Here is a 20,906-nt window from a genome sequence, read left to right on the forward strand (position 1 = left end):
TTTCTGTTGTTGTTTCTTTATTTTAACTTCTAGGGCTGCACTGTAGATGGTCATAAGCTGGAGGTGAAAATCTCGGAGAGAGCTATCAGGTAAAGCTTATCTCTCCCCTCTGTAATGTGGTTACATGTAAGCTGCAGTAACACTCAGTAGGTTCTTCACTTCTTACCTGGCATCTCTGCATCACGAGGGATGTGATCGTAGCGCTCTGACTGGTGAACACATCAGCCTTCCTTGTGCTTTACTCAGAGTCACTTTGGTCAGTCTTACTTGAAAAGAAAAAAGAAATGATGAATAGCTGATGTAATGGTATTCACGCACTAAATGGCTTCTTTTCAGTTAAAATCACTGAGCAGCATACAGTAGTGGGAGCTCAGAAATGAGCCCAAAGTGAGAAACAAAAAAATATGGATTTAACTTCTGTTTGGGCAATGAGGTGCAGAGGAGATGGTTGCTTGTGGGTGAATTTACTTGGAGTTTGAGTCCTACTTTCTGGGATTTCCTTCCTAGTTGTTATTCAGCATAGAACCTTCTAAGTGCAAAGCTAAAAATTAATCCAGATGTTTGAAGGTGAATGTTGGCACCTAAAAACTGTTCTTTAGAGACCTTGGAAATGTGCTGGAGGAGGTATCTCATAAATGTCAAAATTTAAGGCCAGAGGCAGTCTGTCAGCTCCTTGTCTCCACTTTGTGTTCCATTTCTTAAATAACCATTTTCATCCATTTTGATTTTTAAAATCCCTTCAGTGGGTATCCAGTCTATGATGTGGAATGCTTTGCTTTATGAAATTAACTGCTGTGTTTTGTATTAATCTTGTCCAAATGCAGTACAATTCTGAAGTTAACAAAAAAATTAATAATCTATTGAGAAATTTCATTTGCTGTTTTCCAAGCCAGTAAGAAAAAGAATCAAAATTAGCTTACATTAAGCTTTTTTTTTTTTAATATATCAATCAGTACATTCTCCTCACAATTGAATGGACAAGATTTGATGTCAAAACAAAAGTTAATGGCAAATATGAGTCCAGGCCTGTTGCCTAACCTTGACTGAGGATGCAGTTAGCAAGCTGGAAACTTTGATTTTTCACATGTAGGATTTAAATAACTTAAATTTATTCCTTCTTGGTGTTCTGTGTGACATTTCCATTGTCACCAATAAGATGCCAGTGAGGATGTTGACATGAGCTAACTGGCTTATTTTTCTGCATACCTGGTTTTGTAGGAGCCAGAATGTGATGAGTGTTTTGCTGCACGTGGTCTTTACCTGCCCTTTCTGTTGACCTCATAGGCCCACTGTGAAATCATCCCGAAAGAAACAAACTGTCAAGAAGCAGAAGACTTCCAAGATCTTGGTCCGAAACATCCCATTCCAGGCCACTGTCAGGGAGATCAAGGAACTCTTCAGGTAGGAAAGTGGTTTCTGTCAGCTCTGCAGACTGGAGCCAGTATGATTTTCATATGAGGTCTTGTTATCGGATTGTAAATATAATGAGTTTTGTTTTCTTTGTGCAAGTAAACAAGTCTTTTACTGAATGTAAATACAAATGGTTTGCTAGGTTAGACCAGTATAGAAATTCTGCTGGTGGGACAGAGCTCTCATAAGCCAGCATTTTGGCTGGAGCCACGGTGAGCTGTCAGACCCAGTGGCCCATCAGCGTGCAGCAGACATCCACGGCGCTTGCAGATTGACCTGTGTTGAACAAACAACACAGTGATGGGTATTTTTTTCTCCCCTTGCCTGCAAGGCATGCAGCAGCTCTCCTGGCGCTCGGCACACCTGGCTGGGGAGGAGCACTGAGAGCTGCTGCAGGCAGCTGGTTTGAGGCCAGGTTTTAGCTGGCGCTGGCTCCTTCCTCCATCTGTCTTGCTCACATGATGGTGTAGCTCCTTCCCGTCATGGAGGGAGCACTTGCATCTTGCTTTCCCTTCCATGTGTGTTTTGCTGCATGCACCTCACATAGGGTGTTGCCCTGTGGTTGGCAGCCCTGTGTCTGTAAGGCTGCAGGACTATGCTGCCTGTAATACCCTCTCTGGCAAGAAATACCTTGTCAGCACTGGGACCTGCCTGGGATCGCGGTGAGCGGTGAATAGGGATTCTAGGATCCCAGCCTGTGTTCTTCTGTGCGCTGCATCTGCAATACAGTATACAGCATCTTTTCTGCTCCCAGGATGAGAATCTTTTGCTCACTGACCCAGGCCATGGTTCCTGCTCCACTGCCAGCTTGCAGAAGGAATCTGGGGGAATTGGTGTCCAGCTTTGCCTGTCAGTTTTTCCTGTCTGCAAAATAAGGGTGATCGTTCACATCTGCAGGGCGCAGTGAAAGACACTGTTAGGAGATGGCTTTTTTGTGTCTAAGCAGAAGGCAGAGCCTTTCATCTGGTCATTTCTTTCCAAAGGGACTGAGTTGAGGACTCACTTCACACATTGAAACTTCCCCAGCCCACACAGTGAAAACTGCCTTGAGAGGAGCTGCGAGGCATTGATTTGTTTGTTGGAGGGAAAATTACACATTTCCCTATGTACAGTGAATTCTACCTACTTTACTAGTGTGTGATGTTCTCCTGGCTTGACTGCAGGTGAGGACCATGGCTCCTGTGTGGCTGGTTGGCTGTTTTGGTGTAAGGTAGAGAGGAAAAAGCTGTATGTTGTAACACTGTTCTGGGGTGGACTCTGGGGATTTAACCGAATGCAAAGCATAATTTGGCTCTTGGACACGTGTTGCTGGAAGGGTGATGGTAGGCACAGCATAAAGATCCCTGTAGAAGAGCAAAAGGTTTTTCTTGCGTGTGCTGTGCAGCTTGGATGCTGGTGCTTCAACACTGCCCTGAAAGACCCTACTGAAACAAAATCCTGGACATCCAAGTCACCAGGCTGAGTTTTCTTAGCACGTGGGGCACTGCTAATTTAAAACTCGGCACTGTGGCTGCAGACATGACCTTTGTAAAGCTGGAGCAAACAAAACCAGGGGGATCTATTTGCCTTCTAGGGCCCTGGGTTAAGTTGAAGGGGCTGGGAGGCTTATGTGTCTCATGAGGACAGACAAGCCCAGCAGAGACTGTAGGGGTTTTTTGGTGTGTTTTATTCCTCCTGTCTTGTCTAGCACCTTAGTGCTGTGCAGAGGAGGGGTAGAGGAGCCGTCTGATTAATATTGCAAGGAACATGCAGCTTCTAGCTGCGTGCGCTGTTGACAGCACGCTCGGAGCGATGCGTGAACATCCGTTTCATTTACCTAGGATATTCAGAGATGTGTTTTTTATCCTCAAAACAAAAGCCAACGGTGTGGGGGGGACCCACAATCCTCCCTTCACCCCTGCCATCTCTCCTTCCCTTCAGAGCGGCTAAAACCAGGCATGACGGAGCGCTACTAAACACTTCATCCTCCTAGATTGCTTTTCTGTGGTTTTAAATCAGATGCCTTTGCTCTGGAGCTTTTAGCTCTTTCTGCGTTTAGGAACCTGTCTTATTTGTGTTTTGTTATTTATTTATTTGAAATCGTGAACAATCGCCTGACAGCGGAGGCGGCACAGATGGGAGGGCTGCAGGGGGCACTCTTAGCCTGCCCAGGAAAGCCTGGCTGGGGACCACCGTGGTGGGGACCGCCAGCCTGGGGACAGCGAGGGACCAACCATCGGCCTGGGGACCACCGGGCCACGCCGCCGGGCATCGCCGTGCAGGGCCGCAGCTCTGGGCCCATGGAGGTGGGAGGCTTTGCAGGGCGAGCATCTCCTCTATTGTTTCACATGCTCAAAAGCCACCTTCCAGCCCTGCAGCTGATGTTGTCTCCCAGCCTGCTTCCTTCTGCGCTTGCTTTTTCCTTTTCTCAATTGCCTGGGCAGGAGAAAAATTAATAAATGAATATGCATACATACACAGAATGTGTGTGTATATATATTAGTATGTGTATATATTACCCCAGACAAATACCTATATTATCCAGATATGTATTTCCAAATACACACACACAAAAATGTATTTCCCCAAACAAATATTTCTATGTTTTGAGCTGTGTCGCGGAGCTGTGTGTTCCTTTTTAAATTGACCCGCAGTAAGTGTTAATGGCACTGGAACAGCAAAACAAGGGAGTTGAGTGTTTCGAATAGTGAATTTTGAAAGCTGTTGTAGCTGTGCTGCTCAGCACTGACAGCTCGGGAAGTCCTGCCCCAGTTGTCTTTATGCTTTTTAATATCATTGTTTATGGATCCATTGCTCTAATGCTTAGCCTTGCTCTGCATCATTCATGTTCTTACAGCAGTTGAAGGCAGACCGTGACTGTCTTGCGTGTGCCCTTCCCAGCTGCACCGAGTGACCTGTGCAAACCGTGGGGAAGGGCTCTGGGCTGGACCTGGCCGTGGTTTGGGAGGGGTTGGTGACACACGTGCATCGTGAGCACCAGCAGGTTTGGGGAGTCGCGTTCCCCAGGAGTTTCTTCCTGCCCGTCCTCTGTGATGAGGTGGATGCCTGGGCGTAAGGAGGCCTTGGGAAAGGTCTGCGAGTGGGTGTAAAATTCAAATTTATTTTTGCCCTAGCTCATAGTTTGCAGGAGATTCAAAGCCAATGTATGTTTTAACTTTGGAGTTGGGGGATATCAAGTTTTAATTCTTGGACTGGAGAAAGGTGATGCTTAATTTTCTCTGTACAGAAGTCAGAAATGCTCTGGGTAACAGCTGAATTCTCCGCCTGCAAAATAAACACCTTGTTGTGGAGCTCCTTGAGCCTCAGGTGCTGCCCAGCTCCACACCAGACCCGTGGGCTTTGCTAGGGTGTGCAGTGCTGGTTCAGAGCGTGTCTTGCCATCTTCTGCTGGAGGTGTTAGCCTCTCATGCACTGTCAGGGGATTGTTGTTTTTTTTTGAGACCCAATAGGTGTTATTTTCTTCAGAGGGAGAAATGCTTTTCAATTATAGGGGCTGTTTTTGGGCTAGGTGTGAAGATTTAGCTTCTGTGGGCGTTTTTACCCCCCTCATTTTTGTTCTTTATTAGAGTCTACTCTTATCTTTACTACCTGGAAAAATAACAAAAGACAAATGGTCCTTAGCTCTTTCCAAAGACCTATAGTTAGGGGAGAAGAGACAAAGGGATTGATATCCCATGAAGGCTGCTGATTTTTGCTACCAAATTGGGGGGCTTTTATGGCAAGACTTTTTTTTTTCAAAAGGAACTCTAGATGTGGCAAGCTGAATTGGAGATCTGTGAAAGGCCACATTTTCACAGATTGGAGCTCTGGCAATTTCTGAAAATTAGGCTCCTTTAAAATCTATCACATTAGATCCGTGCAGCCGTCATTGGAAGTTCCAATTAACTGTTTGTTTCATAGCATCCTCTTCTGTCCTCCTTCCCCCTTGCTGCACCAGCTTTCATGAATATTAAAAATAAGGCTGTTTTGCAGTTGGTGTATACCATTTCAAGGAGATGTATGTTTTATTTTCCCCAAAGGGGGAACGATTAGATTTAGAGAAAAGACTTCTTAAAGATTTCTACCCAATCAAATGCGACCTGAGAGACAGATGCTGTAGAGAGTCTGCCTCAACTTCGAGACACCTGATGCTCATACAACGGAAGGAAGCCGTTATTGGAAATGCATCTCAAGTAGCCTGTTTTGGGGCTGGCGTTGTTTTCTCTTTTCTTTGCAAAATGTATCTGAGAACTTCTTGTTGGGCCTGCACCTGTAAATTCTCCTAAAATCGCAATGGCCATCACTTCCAGCCCTCCTCTGCCAATGAGCCGTGGTAGACCCTAACCCTCAAAATTCAGAGGGAGATCAGCTGTCAGCACTGTGAGCCTGGAAGGTGTTTTAATGGCCATCTGGCCACCCCTTGTCTTTCACCTGTAGGAACTGAATTCATACACATTGTGTAAAGCCTGTAAAATCATAAAGTTATTGTCAGCTGGGACGCTGGACTTTAGTTGGACTAAAGAAGCAGCTAGCAGAAAAAGCAATTGAAAAGTATGCCAGAGCACAGAACAGGTTATCAGGTGCATTTATCTCCATATTCTGACTTTCCCGTAAGGAATGTAACGCTGCTGCTTAGGAAGACCTTCAGGGGTGGGTGTCTCTCTTAATTTTAACTACTTTGGTGACTATTTTCTCCATCTTGACAAAGACATGGCATTTATTGCATCTGGCAAAACAAGTGCCTGGGACTGATTAGGAGAAAAACGATCTATTCTCTGTGCTAGAGGGTAAAAGTGAAGGCAGCCACTGGGACAAGACTTGGGAGTCGTGTCTCTTCTAGAAGAAGAAAAATCTCTGAAGAAAGATACAGTGGATAAACTGGCAGAGATATTTTTTTTTAAAGGCAGTCTTTATAAAGTTAATTTTATAAGATGATGCCTTTTACTTCTTCTGACCTATTATAATAAAGTGTAGTTATCAGAATGGGCTTTTCATTTCCCATTATAAAGGACACGGTGGTATAATGAATCCGTCTGCCAGACATGCTTGCTGTTCACACCTCTCTCCCAGTAATGGAGTCTACATGACTGGAGACAATTTCTCCTTCCCAGTGTGACGTTGCCCTGTTGAAGCCGTGGAAATCTACTGAAAGGCAGAGGAGGAAAAAAATTAGTCCCTTCATAAACATGTGAGTTTGTTAAGCAAGTGCTGGGCACTGTTAATTAGAATATTCAGCGAAAACAGCCCTAGGATGCACAGTGATCGCTTGCTGAACAGTCTAATGTCAGATTACTCTCCAAGTGATGCTTTTAGTTTTAAACCCCTACATGTTGTGCGAGAAATGTTTCAAAATCCATTGCTGCTTCCTCTTAGCTGCTTAAAATGTGTCTCTCCTTACCGTCCCCCTGCAGTTTGATGGCCCATGAATGCAGAGGGAGCCACAGAAGTCACAGCGAGCACCTCCTCGTGCTGTGAGGGTCTGCTGGGGGTAGGATGGGGGCTGCACAACTGCAGCCAAGGGAGGTGGAGCTGGTGTGTGGGATGCTGGGGAGAAGCCCCAGGAGCTGCTGAGCCCACGCTGGAGGTCTGATCTGGAGACAGTGGGACAGGCTGCACCCAGACGGGTGCACTGGTCTCCCTGTTCCATCTGCTGTCCGACCACATCAGCAGATCCATCCTAGCTGAGACATCTCTTGGCCAAATCACTTGCTTAGTGCCTTGTCATCTGCTGAGAGTGATGTCCCCCAGTGCATTCTTCAACCTCCTGTGAAAAGCCAAAGTGTGGCTCTTTCTCCACCATTCAACAGCTGGAAACTCCCCCCAGCGCCTTGCAGAGTCTAGGTAAGGGCTGCATGTTGCAAACGTGGCTGTGATTCATAGAACCGTAAAGCTTCCTATTCATTATGATCTTACAACCAGTACAAAGTTAAATTGATGTAGATAAATTATGCTGGGAATATTATTTGAGGGGTAAGGGAAGGCAGGGCAGAGTTGCTAGCTGTGCAGACACTGGGCAAGCTGGGCTGTAAGACTGATGGAAGGACATGGAGCAGGTCATCAGCTGTTCCTCGTGGTGGAAACCACTGTTTGTTTCAAGCCCTCTTCATTCAGGTTATATCCATGAACAGATTAAGCTGCATTTATGAGTCATTTTGCCAAGGTGGTCCAACTGTCAGTCTGCAGCTGGATCCAGTCTGAAGGACTCGACAAAGAGGGGGGTGGCTGTTTGGGTGATGAGCAGAGCCCGCCAGCTGTATGTCTCTCTTCCTACCCATGTGTGGTTACTGGTTTAAAGCTAATAGTTTCTGCTCCCTTATCGGTGAATACAGAGCTGTTCCTCAGAGCAACGTATCACCTCTTCTCCCTCGGAGGCTGCTTCTGATGAGGGAAGAGCCTCTTGCTCTTCTGCAGTCTGGTGCCTGTGGCCCAGCAAACTCCCTTCTTGCTCAGTGTGGAGTCAGATGAACAAAATCCTGTGCTGGAGCCATCAGAGATGAGAGGAGAAAGGCTGGTCCAGTCTGGATCCCTTGCTCAGTTCTTTGCTTGTGTTACTCAGGCTGGTATTGATCACTCTCTTAACAACCTTTGTGGGCTGGGGCTTAGGTGCAGAGTTGCAGGCACTGGAGTGAGTGCCATCAGTGAGCTGGTTCAAGGCCACATCCTCAGGAAATGTAAACGCAAGTGGCTTCTGATGATGCCAGCAGACGATGTGGCGCTTTGCATTAACGCTGGATTTCAGCTTTCTAATTAGGATGCAAGGTCTGTGCGTTGCTGAGCGTCTGAGGAGGAGCGTGTCTGGCGTGGGGGGCTGCAGGGCACTGCTCTGGATTGATGCTTTCCACCCCGGTGCAGCTCTGCCCCTCTCGCCTGCCTGCCGTACGGGCCCTGTCTGCCCACGGAATTTGAAAGCACTTGCAAAGAATGTGCTTCTGGATGCGTTTTCTTTGGCCTGGTTAAGAAACTGCGTGGTTGATTGCTCCTCCAAATCACAGGTGCCTGGGAGTGGTGCGCAGGGAAATGCAGGGTGCAATGCTTTGTGCAGCAACTTGCAGGTCTGTGCAGCAGCCTCGTGAGCGGAGAGCTCCGGGTAAGAGTACAGGGATCTGCTGGGCTGGATTATTTCTCTGTCTCAAAAAGCAGAAATTAAATTTTTTTCTTTTTTTTTTTTTTCCTCCTCATCCTTCTTGCCTTTTCCTTTTGTGCTGGAAACCCAAACATAGCAACGTTGGGCTGATATTCAGAGACCAGAAATGTAACTGGCCACTTTAATTTGACTATCCAAAATGAGCCATGGGGTGGAAGAGAGTGAAAGAGGTTTTCAGCGCTGTTTTTCAGTTTGAATCATAAAGGTGTTTAACATAGATAAGGAAATGTTTAACTCTGAGTTATCTTGGCAAGGTTGCTTTAAAAGGTGGATCCTCCCAAGAGCAGGAGGAAGACTTTTTTCAGCACATCTCTCCCTGCCTTGAATATTCATTGCAATACTTGCTTTTTATATTCCTTCTTTTCCCCTCTCCTGCACTCCACGTCCTCCATACCCACAGGTCCCCCATTCTGCTCGCCCGAAACCTCTGCTGAGGAGTTTTTGGCTGCCTGCTTTTGCGCAGTCCTGTTGTCCGCTGCAAATGAAGGGAGTTTCTAGGCTGCTTCCTCCTGCCGAAGCATCCCTCACCAGGGCACCGAGCCGAACCTCCTGATGGAACTTAATTAGTTTTATGCACAGACTCCATCGCTCATCAGCGTGGAGGGGCTCGGGGAGGTGGAGAGAGGTGGGGAACGGGGCTGCTTTGGAAATGTCTTACTCAAACGTAATTCTGGGGTTTTGCTTTGGGGTTTTTTGCCGTTTTTCTGTGCCGAGCAGGACTGGCACACGTGTGTGCATACACGTGGGCTTTTTCTCCTTGATACGAAGGAAAAAACAAAGCCTATAGGAGCTGAGGTCTACTGTAAATAACCCACTCAGTGCTGTTAGTGTTGTAACACTTCTTTTGTCCAAATTGTTAAGAAAAGTATGCACGTGTCTATATATGAGGAAAACCACGTTGTTTTTTGCCTTATGTTGTAGCCAGTTCTCGTTCGTTTTCAAAATTGTCCCTTGGCCATTGAGGCTACTTTGGGAGGCTGCAGAATCTACAGTGTTGAAATCACACTGGACTGACTTCTGTGGTTGTGTCTTAGCCTTGAAGCTGAGAAGCAATCGAGATTATTATTTTCTTGATCTGAAAATTCTCTCTGTTGCGTTTCTTAACGAGACTTCTTGCACGGTGACATTGGCCCATCCGCCTGTCTTTCGCTAGCATATACGTGTGAGTATTTTTCAGTCTCACTTCATGCGAAGGTCCTGACCAAGCCTCTAATGAATCACAGTTTTCTCCTCAGGCTGACATTGTGTCCTTTATTTGCATCTCTGTTTGCATTATTTATTTTTTTTTAACCTCAAGCCTGCTACAGCATTTTTTCCTCTTCCAATCCAGTGGATTTGAAGCCTTGGGGATATGTTTGTAATTAAGGACCTTTCACAGCCTCATACCTCCCCTGGGGCAGACCCCCCTCCAAAGGCACTTGAACCGCGTTGGCTTCTGCAGCTGGTGGCACCATGAGCTTTTCTGTCTGTGCTCCTGCCCCTGCGTTGCTTTTCCTGAAGAAACCAAGCTAAGGCCGATCGAGTTGACCATCTGTCTCCTCACCTCCCTCTCCTCCTCCCCCAGCAGTATCCTGACCACTTCCAGGCATCTGGCAGAGGTGAGAAGATCTTAAATTTGAGAACTTGGTGCAATTAAGTATAGAAGGAAGCACCCGAGGCTCGTCTTCCCAGGAGGGTGGTGCTATGGGATTGACCCTTATTAGACATCCAGGAGTTCACCTAAGCTGCCCTTGAAGATGAGATGTTTTTTCTGACCAAGTTCTCATTTTATTGGGTACCAGGGGAACTGACCCTGGGAATGCCATCTCCTTTGTTCTGCTTCTCGCAGACCTGCTTGTTAGCAGGGAGGGACTGCCCATCAGTGGTCTGTGCACATCAGGTTGTCCCCCTCATGGGTGGCCTTCTGGGACTTACCTAAGGATGTTTGGAGGACAGGCTTGGTTCCCCTTCAGCCCCTCCTTTTTTTTTTTATATCTCCTTATGTAGCCTTGCTTGGAAAGGCAGCAACAAGGACTTTTCTGAGCCCAGGAGCGCTCATCTCGGCACCTCACCAGCACCGTTGGGTTTTGTGCCAAAACTTTCCCAGCAAATTTGGATGTCAGCTGGGATGCGTGACCCCTCGTTGGTTCTCTTTAACCCAGGCCTTACTCTTCCCATCCTTTGATCCCGCTGCCATGCCAGCAGCCGAAGGGTTAAAAGAGCTTGGGGGGGGTGAGGGAGTGGAGATGAGGTATTTCAGATGCTCATTACTCACTGCCAGCTTCCCCCAAAATCATATTAATTTCACGCTGTCACGCAGGACTGCGCTGTCTCTCTCGTCAGCATCCACGAGGGTGACAGGGATGGGGGGGAGTGCGGGTCCCCCCACTCCACACCACAACTGTGATTTGGAAAGCTTTCCTTGCTGCGGTACCAACCCAGTGGGACTGGGCTGGGGCCACTCACCTTGCAGTGGGGATCTGGGGAACTGGGGGTGCTTCGCCATGCGCTGCTTCCCGAGGATCATTTTCCAGCCTGCTGCTTGTGCAAAAACCCCATGAAATTAGGTCTGCTGCAGCGGGGAAGTCTCAGGGAGGGGGAGCTGCCAACCTGCCCTGCCCTACCTGCGGGCAGCAAAGACGCTGCTTAAAAGTTGGTTTTTAACCAGTAGTCTCCGTTTTCTTTTTAATGCAAGCGAGCACAGCCTGGCTCTGCCTGTGAGGATCGCTTCCCGGCTGCCGTTGCCTCCTCTCTCATTTCTCTCCCTTTTTCGGAGCCTTTTGCTCACTGCATCTGCCAGAGCTGTCACCTCTGCAGGGACTTCTCACTGTCACAGGAGGTAGGGCTGGGGCTCTGACAGCTCCCACGCAGGCTCAGCGCTCCCGAGCCCATCCTGGCTGGCAGCTCGCTTTCCCCATAAGCTTCTCCAGCAGCAGGGATTCTGCACCATCCCCAGCAATTTTCATTATTCTTAGCCCTAGAAGGTGTCTCAGCTTTTTTCCGTGTGTGCTCATGTGTTTTTGTGGGTTGGGGCTGAAAGTATCATCTCCTCCCCTTTTCTCTCATCTTGTACCCTGTGGCTGTGCTTTTTGCAGCACTTGGCAAAATGCAGCAAGCTCGGGTCTCCCTGTGTCTGCAGAGCTGAGAAGGAAATGGCACACTGGGAGACACTGCCATCTCCCCCCAGCAGTATGAGCCTAAAACACTTCGTAATAAACCTTGGGAGAGGAGTTACCTGTCTGTGCAGGAAGAGGAGTCCTGTGAGCACCAAGGGACCTGTGGCTTTCATACCCAGAGAGCCCTGGACCCTAGGGAGTGGAGGGTGAGAGTGGCAAATCCTGTGCAGCACCAGCCTCTGGTACCCCCAGCTGGGTGCTGGGCATTGTTGATGCTGTCTAATGCTTAGGAAAAAGTAGAGAATCTATGAATCCAGGCATTACTTCAGTCCTTTAATCAACTCTGCTCATGCTTTCCTGGCTCTGATTGCTTTCTGAGGTCCCCTCTTCCTCAAAAAAGCCATCCTCCAATGCGAGAACCACAGACAAGCTCCTCCTGCATAGCCACATCGCTTGGGAACGTTGGCATCTCTGTGGTGCAGTTCTCCCACCTTTGCATTGACATGAAAGCTCTTTGAACCTCCTTTTGCAGGGCTAAAGCACCACACCTGGCAGCTGGCTGTCATCCAGCACATTGCGTGTGACCAGCCCGTGGTGATGCTTCTTAGCGTCAGCTTTTACCCTTTCCTATGTAGGGCATCTTCCCCTTGAAGCAGAGATGTTGCTTCTGGGAGGTATGTGGGATGTTGTGCCCGTTCAGAGGTGATGGGGGGAGCTGGTTTCCCGAGCCATGTTGCTTGATGTCGGTGCAGGAGTCAGAGGAAAGCTCATAACTTGGCAAGTGCCTCTATTCAAGCAGAGAATCTCTTCCTGGGGTGTTGTTACCTGCTGCCATCTTGTTTAGTCCCTCAACTCTAATATGGCCCTGGCAGCTTGTGTACCAGCTCGGAGAGCTGTACCTTTCTGTTTGGCCTCTAAAAATTAGGATCTTCTGTTGAAAGCCCCTGTCCTAGAAGTCTTGCTGCAATGAGAAATATGGTTCCTGCTTTGCCTCCAGCTGCCTGCAAGCCACATGTCCCTGCCTGGGCAGCCAGTGATCAAAAGCTGTTGGAAATGCCCCCTCTGGGGAGGGCAAACTCCCGCCTTTTTGGACCCCAGTCGGCCCTGGCAGGTTATTTTTAGGTGTGTCATTGCCTCCTTTTTTTCCTCCCAGCATCCATGCGTGCATTACAGCTCGTTCAGGTCAGCAGGTGCAGGCATTGCTGGCAGATGCAGAAGATGCAGTTTCTCTTCCTCTTCTGTAGCCCCTCGTTTCTACCTCGTGTTCACCTTCTCAGCAAGCCTGCGGCTGCCACGCTGCATTGATGGCATCTGTCAGCGAGCTACAGGCGTCTGCTCTTGCCTGCAATCAATTGTGATCACCCAGGGCGTTGGGAGGGTTTTGGGGGGAACTGCAGGAGGGGGATGATCGGGAGAGCTTACACCCCACCACACAGATGCCCACTGAGCATTTGGTGCTGCCTTTGAACTCTCCTGCCCAGCTCTCCCCTCTTTTGCATTTTTCTGGCTCCCGCCGGAGAGCAGAGCTGTAAAATATTCAGGCTGTGTGTTTTTGTTGGGTGATTCAATTTATTTTATTGAAGAAGCTTTGAGTTGGGAGGGGGCGGACAAGGCTGAGGCGGGGAGATGGGAAGCACTGAAGCAGACGCCTGGCCTCATCAAAGTCCATTTATTAAATTAGCAAAGTTGTGTCGTCAGGGTTCACAGCTGCCGGTGTTCACATACCAATACAGCGAGACGCTGGATGAGGACAGTGCAGGGAGGCACGTCCCCTCCGCTGGGACATCTCCCTCCATCCAGGAGGTGGATCGTGCCCGGTGGTGGCTTTGCAAAGGTCCATCTTCACGAGTAGGATCTGGCTCTGCTGCAGGGGTGGATGTGTGTGCCTGGCCCCAGGGCAGCACGCACCAGCATGGATTTCGGCTTCCCTGCACGTGGACACGAACGCTCCTGCTTGTTCAATTTGATCACGCTGTTACTGCAGTACAGCCCTGCTGCACATATAATGCTCTTCCATGCTGAGACGTAAATAAGGAAGCAAATTAAAAAAAACCCAAACCCAACAGTTACTTCCACTGCAGCTTTCTTTGCCCAGAAAGTCCCATGGTTGTTGCTCGGCTGGGTTTGCTGACTTCCACCCTGGGCTCTGCCACTCTTTGCAGTGCTGCAAACCTCTTTCCTCTTCATCCAAACATTGCAAGGGTGGAGAGCAACGAGCTTTCTGCAGAAATAGAGTAGAAACATCATCATTGAATCCCGTGATGGCTCAGATAATGCTTGCACCACACAATCGCTCCGTGTTCTCCCATCTTCTGAGAGGTTTCCAGGTGACCCGTAAAGACACGTCCCTCTGCACAAAGTGGCGTTGGAACTTTAGCAGACACTGGAGTTGTTGGGTAGGACAGGGTGACTGAAGGCAGAGCGTGCCGGGAGCAGGAAGAGAGCGACCATCACAGCTCAGGTATCAGTCAGCCACCACTTTTGTGGGTGGGATGGGCAAATTGGGCTGTTATCAAAGTAAATTCAGTAAATCGTCAACGAGTTGACGTGTGCCTCTGTTTAATGCTGTGTCTTCTTGTGATCCCTGGCAGACGTGGGATGCAGTCAGAGTGGGCTCTTTGGAGGCTGGGAGATCGCAGGATCCTTAGTGTATTGGAGTCACCAGGACAGAAGCACTTCACTCAAGCTCCCACATTCTCAATGCATTTGCATGCATTTGATCTTCCCTACATGTTTTTCTCTTCTCCTGATGAAAATAATTAATCTGGTTATTTCTCTTAAGTCATCCTGCAACTTTACAAGGACAAGAGTTAAATAAGGATTCTCTTAAAAGCAGAGCTGTGTTAAAATAGCTGTCTGCCTATAAATATCTCATTGCTTCTATATTTATTCTCCTCCAGCTCAGTGCAGGAGGCTCTACAGTTGAATCTGAGATATGTGGGGGTTTTTTTGACTGTTGGTGCAGCCACTACCTGAACAGCAAGGCCACTTTCTCCACAGGATGCCCTAGGTACGCCTTTGGGGGCCCACGAGGCACGGCTAAATCTCCCTTCTCTGTTTACTGCTTTGCTAGTCGTACAAATTTCCTCTTGTCTTTGAAACGAGCTGACTCACAAGAATCCTAGAGGAGCGGAGATTTGTACCGGGCCCTCCTGTGAGCGCTATTTTTAGCATAACTTATTTTTTGACCAGAGCTGCGCTCTGATCAGGATTTTCAAAAGAGCCCAGGAGAGATAAATCCCCAAATCTCCGTGCTGTTGGAGCTGCGAGTTCCTTTGAAATCCTGACCTGCTGGTGATTACTGCGGTGACTCGGTGGCTCCTAAGCCCTGGTCCTGCAAGGTGCTGTGCGCGGGGAGAATTGTGGCTTAAGGCTTTGCGAGCAGTGGAGGCTCTCGTTGAAGTCCGTGTGAGGATTGAGATTTCATGGGGTTTGGGATATAAGGGTCACAACTGTGCTTTGTACTTCTTGGTGAGAGCCGCCGTGGGAGGGTGTATCAGAAGCTGTAGTTTGGTTCTGGAGTGGTCCTTGGAGGTGAGGTAGGTGTGATTTCAGGCTGGGGATGTCTCAAGAGAAGTCCTCGTTCAGTTGCCCTGGTAGAGCTGGTCCTTTTTGCACTATACTTGAGTGTCTTCTCTCTCCGATACAAAAAGATAACAGTAACATCAAGAAGAAAGCCACTGGTTAGGTGAAATCATGAAATTTGAGAGTGGCCAGAGCCCAGGCGGAGCCTCAGCAGGCAGAGAGGGGAAGAGCCCTGTGGTGCCTGGGGCTGGGAGCGGAGCTCACTTCCTTGTAAGTGGTGAAAGAGGAGAGAAGCAGCAGCAAAACCGAAATAACATGAGGGTGGGATTTTCTCTACTGCTTTCTGATGCCCTCTTTGGTCACACATGTCCAACAGCAGTGGGCTTTAAGTCCTCTGAGTCATCAGCTTTGGGACCAGCTCTCAACTGGGGTGACTGTGGTCCCCCATCTCCCTTTCAGAGGTCAGTGCAGGTCCAAGAGCACTGTTTAAACCTGGGGCTTCCTAAAGCTTAGGGTGTTCCTGTGCCAGCTCTGTACCTTCCCCTGTCCCTTGGGACTGGGCTTGGAGATTTTGACCATTGAGATGTAAAGTTTCAGAAGGAAATCTGTTCATGCTATAACTAAATAGTGAATCATCGGTGTCTTTAAAGCATGAAAATAAATGTGAATAACACACAGGTATCTTCTCCAGGAGGTGTTAGTGTGCTCATCGAGTCCTGGGCACTTTTCTTTGATCTTGCTAACTCTAAAATTAATGTCTAATGATAGGTAGATTGAAAAAAACCTCCCCATCCTATGTTGGACCACATGGCAAACACTCCTCCATCAGCGAGGACCAGGAAACAAAGGCAGGAAAGATGTGACTGTCCTCTTCTGAGAAAGAGCCAAGGTCGTGCTTTGTCGTCAGACCAGGAGAAAGACGGGAACAAATTGGGATATGACCAGGTCCATCCCAGTGGCTGCTGCTCAACTCCCCACGTTTCTTTTTGCCACGCTGCCCCGTGAAATCCAGGTGCAGGAGCCATCTCTAGGGGTCTAGATTCCTGTGACAGCCGTACCATAGCAACTGTACGTGTCTGATTCCACGAGTTGGGAAGCTGTTGGAAAATAATCATCATTTTGGGAGGAGCAGGGGGACAAGGAGCGGCTGCAAGACGACGCAGTGCTGCATCCACCAGCACGGCAAATCTGTGCCAGGGAAGGGAAAGGCCGCTCGAACATTGATCTTTAAAGCAAATCTCTTTAAGGAACGGAATCTCTCGCACGACATTAAACCTCGCAAAGTAGGATTAAATGCAGCAAAAATTAAGAAACCAAACCTGATTGCAGCACCTGTTTAAAAATGACTTAAGCGGAGGGATATTAAAATTTTAAGACCTGCCGCTGTGCTGGTGATGGAGGATTTGAAAAATAATAATTACTGTTGTGGTTTTTTCTTTTTGCTTGGTTTTCAGAATTGGTTTCTTTCTGTTTAGCATGCAGCCTAATTGCGTAATTACACGATAGACTGGAGTAGAATTTAGTGCGTGTAATACCAGTTATAAAGAAGAGCCCTAATTATGTATATCTTCTCAGGTAAATAATACATCAGGGGCATGGAGTGGCCTAATTACTGTTCTGAAAACCTGCCTAATGACTAATTTACTTGGAATTTCAGAAAGCTTTTGATAAGGTCCCTCACAAGCAACTGTTAAGGAAAATAAATCGAGAAGGGGTAAAATGTTTTGCTCCGCTTTTAAACAACCCATTTGAGTGACGGGAAACAGCAACCGCCTTCTGGTCTTGCATCTTGAGGAGAGGGAAGGTCCTGGGGCTGTGTGTTGGTCTGGGGCCAACGCTGGCGCGTTTCTGATCCTGCTTCACCACGAGCTTCAAGGGAGGCTGCTGCTGGCTGAGCTGGCCACAAAAGTGAGACAGGAGGCTGGTGGGTATATTCACACTCCTTGGAAAAAGCACATCTATGTCCATAGAGCCTCTGGCACTATGTGTAATATTAAGCTTCTGAATATTCTTTCAAGATCTGGGCCAAAATTTGATAAACCCAGAAAGAGCTGAACTTTGATTAGTTTTCTGCACGCAGAAGACATGGGAAGTGAGGGCAGTCCAAAAGCTGGACTGGCTTCTCCAGGGCTCGCTTCTAGGTGGATCCCAAGGGCTTCCTCTGTGCACTGAAGCTGGAACCAGTGCTGATGTTATTCTGGGAAGCGTGGGCAGCCCATCAGGGAGACACCACAGTGAAACTTCAATCAACAGCATGGAGAAATGAGTCAGCTGGTGGTCCCCAGTGAGAGGAGGGCACTGAGCTGACAAGGAAGGGTAGAAGATGCGAAGATTGCAGTTGGAAGAGAGGAAAGTCCTGGCAAAGCCTTTAGCTGAGACAGAGGAATCTCGAACCTCTGAGAGGGATGAAGGACTAGAGATGGGTGAGGACCGCCTGGTGCAGACAGGCAGTGCAGTGGGAGGGCCTGAGCCATGAGGCTGGGCTGGAGCAGATGTGCCAGGCCAGTGTGGTGGCTGGAGAGGAGACTCCGGGGGATGTAGGGATGGGGACGTGGGAGCTTTGCAGGCTCCCAGACCATATCACCCTGGCCGCTCTAGCTACCAGGATGATTTTTTTTGGCATGTATTTGTGGCAAAACGTGAGTTTATTCTGCCACGGGCATGGTGCCCACCTTTTCCCCATATTCAGAGTTTTAAAAAACTAGATTAAACACACACTTCATTTGCAAGATCCTCCACCACGTGTATTGTAATGGTCCCCTTCACCCCTGGACCTCGGGCTCCCCTCCTTCAAGCATGGCTCTGGCCCGCTGCCTCTTGCCATCTCCTGGTACAGGTAGGTTTGGCAGCTTGGGCAGGCTCACCACTACTGCCCCTTCCCTTCACAACCCTTCCACTTTGCTGTTGGGTCTTTTCTGGGAGAAAGCATGGACACGTATTTCCACCTGGAGGAACCCAAGCGACACTGGGTGAGCAGTGGGAGGGAATTAGCACCAAAGGGTCCTCTGCCGAGCAGCCACAGTTGTAGATAAAGCATGAGGCTCTTTGTGCCTAGCCAGCGACATGCTAATTGGCTTTCCTTCCTAGCAAACTTTGCAAATGATGCTCTTTAAGTCATTGGCAAGATAAACAGTTGCTGTGGCAGGTGTGCCGAAAGCGCCGTCTGGATGTAATTAGACGCGTTTGTGAGAGAGCATCCCAGGGACATCGGATGGTGCCGTTTGTGCTGGGCACATCCCGGGGGGTTCATCCTGCTCCCCCTCCCCTGACATGGGCAGGGCTGCTTTTGGAAAGCATTGGTTGCTTGCAGGCAGATTCAGGGAACACAAGGTGGGAACCTGGCTGGGGGTGATTTCCTGCGAGTCTAGTGGAAATGAAGCTGAGAAAAAGGGAGAGGGGTTATTTGTGCTGCAGCGGCAGAAAGGTGAAGTCGTCACATCAGAGCCGGTGCTTGGGACAGGGAGGTGATAGTCACCCAGGCTGGACACCGCGTGTCCCATCACCACAGAGCAATGTGCTTCCTGGGCACCTTTCTCTGGCCCCAATTCTCCCATCAAAGAGAAATCCCCAAGTGATGACTTCTCTTTCTTGCAAGGCCGGGTCGCCCTTTTGCAGGACTTCCAGCTTTTCTGCTGCGTTTGCTGTGGGGCTTTTGCTTTGCCTCATGTAACAAAGACACCCACGTTTGTGTTGCACCAACTTTTTTTTAAATCTTGAGTCCCTCTGCTGCTGTCATGGACTGATTGCAGCATCGCATGTCTGAGTGAGGTTGGTAGACAGCAGCTGTGGCTTTGCAGGTGGTGAGCTGGAAAAATGGGAAAGGTGCAGCTTTGCAAGGTCACCCATATGGGGGAGCTGAGGCTGAAAAGGAGCCCGGAGTCCCCACTTGGCTCCCCAGCATCGCTGCCAGCTGCTGAGCACCTCTGCAGTAGCTTGTCAAGGTCTGCAGCATCTCTTGGTGCTCATTTCTGCCTCACCAGAACCTGATGGTCACCACTGCTCCCAGAAAGCCTCCCGGGTTGAAAATGCCATGCCCAATTTTTGAGGGCCCTTTACTTAGGACTGCATTAAATGGTGCTCCCATTTCAGAAGCCTTGTTTCAGGGAGCACCCTGTCTCCTGAGGAAACGTGGGGGTTTTTTAAGACCTGGGGTCCCTCTCCCCACTGTGTTGTTTCGCTGCCCTGTCAAGCGGTTCGTTAATGCTTCCACAGAAGGAGTTGTGGGTGTCTGGGGGGGAGCACAAAGCTGTGCACTGTCAGTGACGAGATCGCAGCTGCCTCTGGGGAGGTGCATGACCCTGTCCCGCCATCACCCAGCACTGTGGGAGAGGGATGAGTGGGAACCCCTGTATTCAGCTGAGAATGCCAGAGGTGTTTTAACACTCATGATCCTATGTGAGCTGCAGATGCCGGCTTGAATAGCTCCAAAATCTTGTAGTGAGGCTTCCCACAACTCCAGCCACAAGGAGACATGGGTTGTGCTTCATTCAGGTGATGTGGGGGGATACCCCACTGCATCCATGAGTGCAGCATGACTGGCAGCTTCTGCCTGGAAACATTCAGTGCCAAAAAGAGCGATTTGTGGTGAAATGCTGTGGCTGAGCTCAGACGCTTGGCTTCCCTTGGTATGAGTGACTAGAAGAGGAGCCTGGCTTTAGAGCTGCAACACGGCGAGGTCTCCCCAGAAAACAGGCCTCGAGAAGGGGTCCATCGCATGGAAGCAGCTGAGCTGGGAGAAGACGGCAGTGCTTCTCCCCACAACATGAGGCTGGTGCCGAGGAACAGGAGTCACATAAAGCAAAACCCGGTTTTGCTGCGGCAGCAGCTCAGGAGGCCTCCAAACAAAGACGATGCTCCTGGGCAGAGAGGAGAGGAAGCTGGAAAAACTGATGATCCGTGTAGTAAAGAACAAGGCGCAGATGTGTCTGTCCTCCTCCTGTGTGCTTTTCATAGAGGTTGTGAAGGCGATTTGGTGATCCTGCAGGACTGTCCAGCGCAGGTGAGAGCTGCTGTGGGAATGAAGGGTCGGCTTTGCGGTGGGGCCAGGGCATTGCTTCATCCGTGGGCTGGAGGTCCGTGGTGGGGGCACCTGGTCTGCTGCAAGGTCCCTCCACACATCATCTCCTGCCCCTGCAGCTGCTCCGGAGATGGAGGCGGCGCAGTTTGCGCTCAGTTCAGCGCGTCGGGAGGCTCCGCTCCTGCCTCGCCCTATTGCGCATTCATTTGCTAATTTTCAGAGGTTACCGAGGAGATGTTATTGATGATGATGATGATGATAACAGTAATAGGGGAGATAGGTGGCAGATTAATTCCTGAACTCTCTAACAGGATTTAAGCTAACAAGAGAGGAGGGTTTTTCCTCCCTCTCTCCTTTCCCTTCCTTCTTTCAGATATTTCCTGTGCTGGGGATAACAACACCAAGGAGTGTTAAATTGGCTCTGAATGTCCACCCCTGGCTGTCCACATTCTTGTAACGATTTCATTAGCTTGAATTATCCACGTTATTTTCTTGTAATGGGATTAGCCGTACTGGAGTCAGCTGAAGTCCTGGAGCGGGAGGCGGGAGGGCCCTTCCGCTGCGTATTTCATTAACTCTCTCATGCAGGGGGTGGAACTGGCCACGGCTCAGCCCAGGGGCAAAGCCATTTGCCAGGGTCCCGCGTTCCTAAAGGAGGAAGAAAGAAAAAGGACCATTATTATTTTTCCACCCCCCCCCCCCCATAACCAGCAAATCGGCCCAAAAGCAGGGGCTG

General features: G+C 49.0%; 1 protein-coding gene across 1 annotated transcript in view; it reads left to right on the top strand.

Annotated features, from left to right (window-relative positions):
• The window catches only part of RBM19 (RNA binding motif protein 19), a 55,211-nt gene that overhangs the window by 15,556 nt on the left and 18,749 nt on the right, over nt 1–20,906 (top strand). Inside the window, exons 20-21 of the mRNA XM_010182580.1 lie at nt 34–89; nt 1,285–1,401. Of these exons, the coding sequence (XP_010180882.1) occupies nt 34–89; nt 1,285–1,401 (173 nt within the window). The remainder of the gene's footprint in view (nt 1–33; nt 90–1,284; nt 1,402–20,906) is intronic.

The sequence above is a fragment of the Mesitornis unicolor genome, unplaced genomic scaffold (genome assembly GCF_000695765.1).
Source record: "Mesitornis unicolor isolate BGI_N332 unplaced genomic scaffold, ASM69576v1 scaffold21590, whole genome shotgun sequence".
Lineage (NCBI taxonomy): Eukaryota > Metazoa > Chordata > Aves > Mesitornithiformes > Mesitornithidae > Mesitornis > Mesitornis unicolor.